The sequence below is a fragment of the Vigna angularis genome, chromosome 8 (assembly GCF_016808095.1).
Source record: "Vigna angularis cultivar LongXiaoDou No.4 chromosome 8, ASM1680809v1, whole genome shotgun sequence".
In the NCBI taxonomy this organism is placed as follows: Eukaryota; Viridiplantae; Streptophyta; class Magnoliopsida; order Fabales; family Fabaceae; genus Vigna; species Vigna angularis.
In genome coordinates this window covers 32,206,229-32,215,193 of record NC_068977.1, presented here as the reverse complement: position 1 = coordinate 32,215,193, position 8,965 = coordinate 32,206,229, and the positions used below count along the sequence as shown (strand labels likewise).

The 8,965-nt window shown below is 36.4% G+C and overlaps 1 protein-coding gene across 1 annotated transcript; it reads left to right on the top strand.

Annotated features, from left to right (window-relative positions):
- The first annotated feature begins 1,187 nt into the window (after positions 1-1,187).
- LOC108345712 (protein argonaute 1) lies at positions 1,188-7,964 on the top strand. The gene is made up of 22 exons (XM_017584419.2): positions 1,188-1,354; positions 2,400-3,067; positions 3,153-3,364; positions 3,454-3,603; positions 3,695-3,828; positions 3,936-4,045; positions 4,217-4,323; positions 4,395-4,533; positions 4,610-4,726; positions 4,859-4,966; positions 5,062-5,133; positions 5,450-5,572; positions 5,652-5,811; positions 5,904-6,163; positions 6,247-6,389; positions 6,516-6,578; positions 6,667-6,730; positions 6,823-6,958; positions 7,053-7,126; positions 7,212-7,306; positions 7,389-7,420; positions 7,527-7,964. The coding sequence occupies exons 2-22, from the start codon at positions 2,408-2,410 to the stop codon at positions 7,742-7,744; spliced, it is 3,177 nt and encodes a 1,058-aa protein (XP_017439908.1). The 5' UTR covers positions 1,188-1,354; positions 2,400-2,407; the 3' UTR covers positions 7,745-7,964.
- Positions 7,965-8,965: the final 1,001 nt, after the last annotated feature.

Genomic DNA, 8,965 nt, shown 5'->3' with positions numbered 1-8,965 from the left:
AAAATAAAGAAAATCCAATCAAGTTTTTATCAACGACCAAAAGAATTCATCAATAAATTTATAATTATCAATAATTAATAGCAGATTTTAAAATTCGTTTGAAAATTTCACTGGTGCATTTTATCAATAAATTTACGACTATTAATAATATGTTATCAAACTTAAATTTGTGGTGAACTGTTGTCATTACTAAAAAATTATATCCAACAATAATATACACTGATAGTATAAACAGAATTTCAAATAAAAAGAAAACAAAAACAAATATTTACATCAACACCATAAAATTTGTACTTGTAACCAATACCTAATAAAACTAATACTTTTATTTTTCATTTAATTTCTTTAGATTATTTTATATTTAAAATATAGTTTTTTGAGTATTGTGTAGGTGTAAAGTAGAACTAGGAATACCATAAAAGAAAATAAACATCCCACAGACTCATGCATATTAAAGGGTCTCACATGTGCAAATTATCCAATGTCGTTAACATATTATATATAAATAAATAAGTTGATTCTTACTCTTTCTCCTCCTAACACACTATGAATAATTTCCACACTCATGTTAGGTACATGTCATTATTAATTAACTTAATTTATTTTAAAAAGGAAAAAATGTAATTATCAATTGAAAAACAACTATTTTATCGGTTAACATTCCACATGTCATCTCCATAATTACTTTTTTTAAGTGGATATCATTCATATATTTTTACCTTTAAAAATAAATAAAACAATCTATATTAATTAAAATTGAAACTCACCCTTCCATATCTCAAACTACCGCAGTATTTTCTCAAAATATTTAGTTTACTAATTCGACTATTTAATACGTAATCATTAGTTAACATTTTTTGTTTTAAGAAAAGAAAATCTAAAAATATATTTGGTGGTTGTAAATAGTAAAAGAAACCACTTTCAAGAAATGGTAACAAATATAGTTAATTTGATATGAATTTATATTTTAAAAAAATGATTTTAAATAATTTTATTTGAAATTTAAACACACAAACACTATTAGTACGAAGAATAAAGAATAAAGAAAGAAAGTGCTTGGAGGAGAAGTAGAAGAACAACTTAGAGAAGAAGGAGAAAAAAGAGAAAAGAATAGGAGAGTGTAGGGACGGAGTGGTCATTTTCAAAGACCTACCCCATCTTTATAACATGTCCAATTCCAACTTCTCATGTGTTTTCCTCTTTCCTTCAAACCAAGGCACCTTAGTCACTCATTTCTCTCTCTCTATTCTGCTTAGTCAGAGAAACCCACTCTTTCTCTCCACTCTCCCACCTTCTCTCCCTTCCATTGCTCAAACCGTTTCTGCTATATATATTTTTTTCTCTTTTTGCTAAGGTAAAGAATCGTTCTGCACTTGCTTTCTTCTGTTTTTCAAGGGTTTTTATCTTCTATTCGGTCTTTCTTTGCCTAGATCTACTGTCTCTGCCTTCTGTGGTGCTTCTTGATGTAAGCAAGATTGACTCTGATCTGTGTTTTCGTTTGATTTCTCTGGTTTTTTCCTTTTCTGTTCTTTTCGTGCTTTTGTTTGTTAGGTTTTCGGCGGCTTTCAGATCGTTTTTTTTAATCTTTTATACCGATTTTTTTTGGTTTGGGATTTAGGTTTGGCGGATTTAGCAACATTTTTGTGTCGGCTTTGCATTTTGTTGCAATGTCTGTGTGGTTTTTATCGAAGTTTTAGAAGTTTGTGTTATTTATGGGTTATTTGTTCGTTTTAGTCGGTTAATTTTTTAGCGTTACGTGAGAAGAGAAGAGTAGGTTGTGACTGTTTGTTTGTGTTTGACTATGTCGGGGGTGAAAATAATCACTGTGTGCTTTGCTTGTTTGCCTTTATTCTTTCTGTACTGTATGAAGTATGTTTGCTCGCTCACTATTTTCTTAGGGTTTCTGACCTCCGATGATGATTTATGCAGTCCGTGGGTTTTGTTCCTGTTATTTTAGTTGAGTGTGTTTTCGTCTTGAGTTGAGCCTGTGGAGTGTTTTGTCATTTAAATTTAAATTGGTAAGTTGTTGCTCTCGAGGTTTTGAAATGTTGTTGCTCACGTCTCACAATCGTGGTTGAACCTGAAATTGCGTAACGAAGTTTTAGTTTTCGTGTGTATCGCATACCCTTTATCCTGGAGTTGTCATGATAATTTGTAAGTAATGTATGTTTAGTAAGTGTGTGCTCGGTGTTGGACATTGTCTTGATTGAATATTTTGTTTGTTTGACTGTGTTGTTTCACCTGCTCCAGTACTCGTCCTCGAACTGGTTGCATTTTTCGATTTTGTTGCTGCCATTTGGTTATTTACTTCTTGATCTATCGGCATTGCCAAATGCTGATAGTAGGTTTGCCTGTTGTTATTGGATTGTTAATCACGAATTTGTGTTCCATGAGTGTAGTTTCCGTTATGGGTAGAAAGAAAAGAACTGAAGGACCTAGTGGGGGCGAAAGCTCTGAGGCTCAACGCCCTGCTGAAAGAAGTGCACCGCCCCAACAACAGGCTGCTGCCCCTGTTGGGACTGGACCCCAAGGAGGTAGAACCTGGGGTCCCCAAGGAGGGCGAGGAGGTTATGGTGGAGGCCGTGGCCGTGGGATGCCTCAGCAACAATATGGCATCCCCCAACAGCAATATGGCGCTCCAGCTGATTATCAAGGTAGGGGAAGAGGAGGGTCTTCTCAGCAAGGAGGCCGTGGGGGATATGGTGGTGGCCGCAGTGGTGGTGTCGGCGGTGGTGGCCGAGGAATAGGTCCTTCATATGGTGGCTCTTCTAGGCCACCAGTACCCGAGCTGCACCAAGCAACCTCAGTTCAATCATATCAAACTGGGGTGAGTCCTCAGCCTACATCATCTGAGGCGAGTTCTTCCCTGCCGCCTGAACCGGTGGATTTGGAGCCATCGGTGGGGCAGATGGTGATTTCTGAAGCTACTCCTACCCCTCCTCCTCAAAGTAAATCATCCATGAGGTTTCCCCTTCGACCTGGGAAGGGTAGCTATGGCATAAAATGCATTGTTAAGGCTAATCATTTCTTTGCGGAGTTACCTAACAAAGATCTTCATCAATATGACGTAAGTTCCCTTTTTAGCGATTGTAGGTGGGAAATTCTTATTCTCTTGCTTTAACAAACTATTTGTTTTCTGTCTTGTTGCACAGGTAACCATTACTCCAGAAGTGACGTCTAGAGGTGTGAACCGTGCTGTTATGGAGCAATTGGTCAGGCTTTATCGGGAATCTCACTTGGGCAAGAGGCTTCCTGCCTATGATGGACGCAAAAGCCTCTATACTGCTGGGCCCTTGCCATTTATTTCAAAGGAGTTTAGAATTACTCTTATTGATGATGATGAAGGAGCAGCAGGAGGACAGAGGTTTACTTGTGTTTATTGCTTGTGGTTGTTTCTTAGTTTTTGATTTTATCTTTTTTTTATGTATTTTCTTTTATTTATATTTTATATAGGAGGGACCGAGAGTTCAAGGTGGTGATTAAGTTGGCTGCACGGGCAGACCTTCACCATTTAGGGCTGTTTTTACAAGGAAGGCAGACTGATGCTCCACAAGAGGCTTTGCAGGTCCTTGACATTGTACTGCGTGAACTCCCTACTACAAGGTTCGTTATACAATTCTTTTTTAGTGCTGTTTATTACAATTTTCTTCAGTGTGTTGCAACTCATTTGTTAACTGGATTTTTGATGTTGTAGGTATTGTCCTGTAGGAAGATCATTTTATTCACCCGATCTGGGAAGAAGACAACCTTTAGGTGAGGGATTGGAGAGCTGGCGTGGTTTCTACCAGAGTATTCGTCCAACTCAGATGGGGTTGTCACTGAATATTGGTAACTAACACCAAAATTTGGTTCCCTCTTTAATTCTTTATTCATTTTTATTAAATCTGTTATGTCAAATAAATTTTATAATCTAAATAGTTCCTTTGGATATGCAGATATGTCCTCCACTGCTTTTATTGAGCCACTGCCAGTTATAGATTTTGTTACCCAATTGCTGAATAGAGATGTTTCTGCTCGACCTCTGTCTGATGCTGATCGAGTGAAGGTTAGATTTTGTAGTGTCCTTTTTGATATTGCCATTTAAGATTATCTTTTGGTTTGATTAAATTACCTACTATTTGTTTAACACGATAATAATGCACCAGAGTTATACAGAAGTAAAGATAGAATTCGCTCTAATAAACACAAATACTCACCCTCTGCTTATGTATGACAGATAAAGAAAGCTCTCCGAGGGATCAAAGTTGAAGTGACACACAGAGGGAATATGAGAAGAAAATACCGAATTTCTGGCCTGACTTCTCAGGCAACAAGAGAGTTGACGTGAGTATGTGTGGCAGTTTTTATTTTATGGAATGAGTTTTTATATTGATTTGGTTTTGGTTCGGTTTTAGGTTCCCTGTAGATGAAAGAGGAACTATGAAATCTGTTGTGGAGTACTTCTATGAGACATATGGGTTTGTCATTCAGCATACTCAGTGGCCTTGTCTGCAAGTTGGGAATACACAAAGGCCAAACTATTTGCCAATGGAGGTAAACTCCCTTGTTGTTAGTTTTTTGCTATTTTTGTTGGACTAGCCTGCTTTAGCTAATAGCTTCTCTGGAGTAGGTATGCAAGATTGTGGAAGGGCAGAGATATTCTAAGAGGTTGAATGAGAGACAGATCACTGCTCTTCTGAAAGTTACATGCCAGCGTCCTGTTGAGAGGGAGCGTGATATCATGCAGGTAATTGATGTTTTGGGATTATATTGTTTATTTTTTCTAAAATTAGTGAGGTGTTATGTTTGTATTCTTTCCATGTGGCAATTTCTTTGTATGTTATTTTTTCCCGGTGTAATCTCTCTCTGCATTATGTAGACTGTATATCACAATGCATACCATGAAGATCCTTATGCCCAAGAGTTTGGAATCAAAATTAGTGAGAAGCTCGCTCAAGTTGAAGCACGCATCCTACCTGCACCCTGGGTACCTTCTTTTAATATCAAGATCAACTTATTAACTTATAGGAACTTAGGTATTGTTTTTCTAATTAATAACCATTGATTTTATGTTTCCTTCAGCTCAAATATCATGATACAGGTAGAGAGAAGGATTGTCTTCCTCAAGTTGGGCAGTGGAATATGATGAATAAGGTACTTGTTTGGCGCCTTTTTGTGTGGTGGTTATGTACAGTATACAATGATAATATAAAAAGTGTGGTTTTTCTTTCTTGAACGGTTTTAAGGTGTGAGGTGTATTGGGTTAGTTGGTTTTTAAGATTTCGTTCGAGTTTGTAAGTTTGAGTAAAGTTCTATTTGAATGTATCATGTTGAAATACATGCATGGTGACGAGGTGTTTGTCTTTGGAATGACTTTACGAGGGATAGAAAATGTCTGGCTTATGGTTTGCAATCTGATTATTTGTTGACTTTTATTTGATGAATAATAACAAATTTCTATTTCTTTCAGAAAATGGTTAATGGGGGTACTGTTAACCATTGGTTCTGCATCAATTTTTCAAGGAGTGTTCAGGATAGCGTTGCCCGTGGCTTTTGCTATGAACTTGCTCAGATGTGCTATATATCTGGAATGGTTTGTATATATTCCTTTTAATCAAATTGTTTTGAATTGAGTGTTTTGATTACTTGACTCATTAGTTTCATGTGATTAGGCATTTAATCCGGAGCCAGTTGTCCCACCAGTCAGCGCTCGCCCGGATCAGGTGGAGAAAGTTCTAAAAACCCGTTATCATGATGCAAAGAATAAGCTTCAGGGAAGGGAGCTTGATTTGCTCATTGTTATTTTACCTGACAATAATGGATCTCTTTATGGTTGGTGCATGACCATGATCTTTGTAATTTATTCTTCTGTTGTACCAATCATACTTGTGAAAATATCGTAATATGTATTATTTTTTGTGTAGGTGATCTCAAACGTATATGTGAGACAGATCTTGGACTAGTTTCACAATGTTGTTTGACTAAGCATGTCTTTAAAATGAGCAAGCAATACCTTGCAAATGTGGCATTGAAAATTAATGTCAAAGTGGGAGGGAGAAACACTGTACTTGTTGATGCACTTTCACGGCGCATCCCCTTGGTTGGAGACAGACCAACTATTATTTTTGGAGCTGATGTGACTCATCCACATCCTGGAGAGGATTCAAGCCCATCAATTGCAGCTGTATGGATTTTTGATCAAACAACTCAAGTTATTGTCTATTTTTCTTTAGCTATGTAAATTGTAATGAGATGTTAAAACTGTAGGTTGTGGCTTCCCAAGATTATCCTGAAATTACAAAGTATGCTGGTTTAGTCTGCGCCCAAGCTCATAGACAGGAACTCATTCAGGACCTTTTCAAACAATGGCAAGATCCAGTCAGAGGAACAGTGACTGGTGGAATGATCAAGTACTCTCCTACCCTTCTCTCATATGTGAGCTGATTAATGCACATTGGGGGTTGCTAGCTTTTTTGATAGTTTTTAAATATTAATCTTGATTTTGTAGATTTTCATTTTCGCTTGTGTTTTGGCAGAGAACTTCTTATATCTTTTAGGAGGGCTACGGGACAGAAGCCACAACGCATTATATTTTACAGGTAGTCTTGTGTTCTCAAATTGTTTGTTGTGACCAACATATCATTATTTCTTTCAACATAATGATGATTCTCAAATATTATTTGTCAGGGATGGTGTCAGTGAAGGTCAATTTTACCAAGTTCTACTGTTTGAACTTGATGCTATTCGAAAGGTAAGAATGGTTTTACGTTTTGTTCAGCATCAATGTGAGAATTTAATGTTTTTAATGCTAATATGTTCATCTTTCTTTTGTTCCAATCCCAGGCATGTGCATCCCTTGAACCCAACTATCAACCTCCTGTTACATTTGTTGTGGTTCAAAAGCGTCATCACACGAGGCTCTTTGCTAGCAACCATCATGACAAGAGTTCTGTTGACAGGAGTGGCAACATATTGCCTGGTATATTTTTTAGTTCACTATTTGATGACATACTTTTTAAAGGAACTTGTTTAGCTATGTTGTTAAATAATTATACTGCCTCAAAATATTGCAGGCACAGTTGTCGATTCCAAAATCTGTCATCCAACAGAATTTGACTTTTATCTTTGTAGCCATGCTGGAATACAGGTGTGATTTGCTACACTTTGTGCTCAAAAACATATAATTATATGTTAAACTGCATCCTCATTGATGTAAACCATGTGTTACACAGGGTACAAGCCGTCCTGCTCACTATCACGTGTTGTGGGATGAAAACAATTTTACTGCAGATGCTTTGCAAACTCTTACTAACAACCTTTGCTACACGTAAGTTAATTTGCGTTGCTTTTCAGCTTCCACTGTTCCATTTTTAGACAGGATACTGAATTTGATATTTTTGTTTTGTTAGATATGCTAGATGCACACGATCTGTTTCAATTGGTGAGTTTCCCCCCTTTTGTCTTGTTCAATAGAGTCTTATTTATACGATTATGTATATTGTTATGTATGTGATTAACTGATTGTGTTTTGTTTTGATCAATTGCAGTGCCTCCTGCATATTATGCCCACTTGGCTGCTTTCCGAGCAAGATTTTACATGGAACCAGAGACGTCCGATAGTGGGTCCATGACGAGTGGTGCAGTTGCTGGCCGTGGAATGGGTGGCGGTATTGGTCGAAGCACCCGAGCACCTGGAGCTAATGCTGCTGTGAGACCACTACCTGCTCTGAAGGAGAATGTGAAGAGGGTTATGTTTTATTGTTAAGATATTTTGTTGACAAAAACCTTGCTTTGTGGAGTGGTTATTCCTAAGTGCGTGCTGTCATTTGGTAGGGACCGAGTTAATGTGGTGTTGTGAATAATTTGTTTTTAGATTGTATGATTTTGTCAAATCCTCGGAACTCCTTAGTAGACTATGTTGATGCAGACTATGTTGTGGTCAGTCTTTGTTATTGCTCTTGAGAAGTTTCACTTTTGTTGTTGCATGGACGATGTTTTGTTTAACGTGTTTTATCGAGTCTAGGGATGATGATCTGGGATTCCGATGAGATGTTTTTAGCGTGTAAAGATTTCTGTTAAAAGGTTAAGGTTCTGTTTCGTGAATGGGGTAACAATGGTTAATATAAGTATAACCACAGTTTTAGTAAGATTATGATAGGTGAACAACTTTTTTACAACGGTCGTATCAATAAGGTAGTAAGGTTCTTAATTTGATTTTCGTTCTTTTCCCTTTCTTAATTTTAGTAAGGTTGCGAAATTGTCTCTTTTCTTTTTCCTTTCTTTGATTGTAGGTTGCTAAATGAATATATCCAGTGATTTTGGTAATGGAAGTAAGCCATTTTTGTTATTTGTTTTGCTATTTTTCCTTTCACGTTTTCTGTTTCATTATTTTATTTTACATTGTTATGCGTGAATTAGTTTATTTTTGATGTAGTTGTGTGTGTGAAATTGTTGTCTCTTTTCTTTTACCTTTCTTGGATTGTAGGTTGCTAAATGAAAATATCCATGATTTTGGTAATGGAAGTAAGCTATTTTTGTTATTTCTTTTGCTATTTTCCCTTTCACGTTTTCTCTTTATTTTATTTTAAATTGTTATGATGTGAATTAGTTTATTTTTGATGTAGTTGTGTGTGATATTGTTTTAAAACTAAGTTAGTTGGTGGTTTGAATTGGAGACTGATTTCAGAACAGAAAAGCTTTAATCAAAAAGATATATTTGGTAGAAGTGTCTTGAAAGAGTGGTTAGATGGATTGACTTGAGGGATGAGTTTTGTTTCAGAGAGAAAATTATAAAATTTAAAGAAATGGATGTGTACAAGTGCACGAAGGAAAGATGATACGTACGTTACAAACAGTTGTTTGCTAAGAATTCCTTACTCTAGATGTTCTCAACGACATTTATATGCATATTAACTGTTTTTTATTAAATGAGGTTGACAATATTAAATAAAGATCACATAGTCCTGGTAATTACCATAAGCATTTA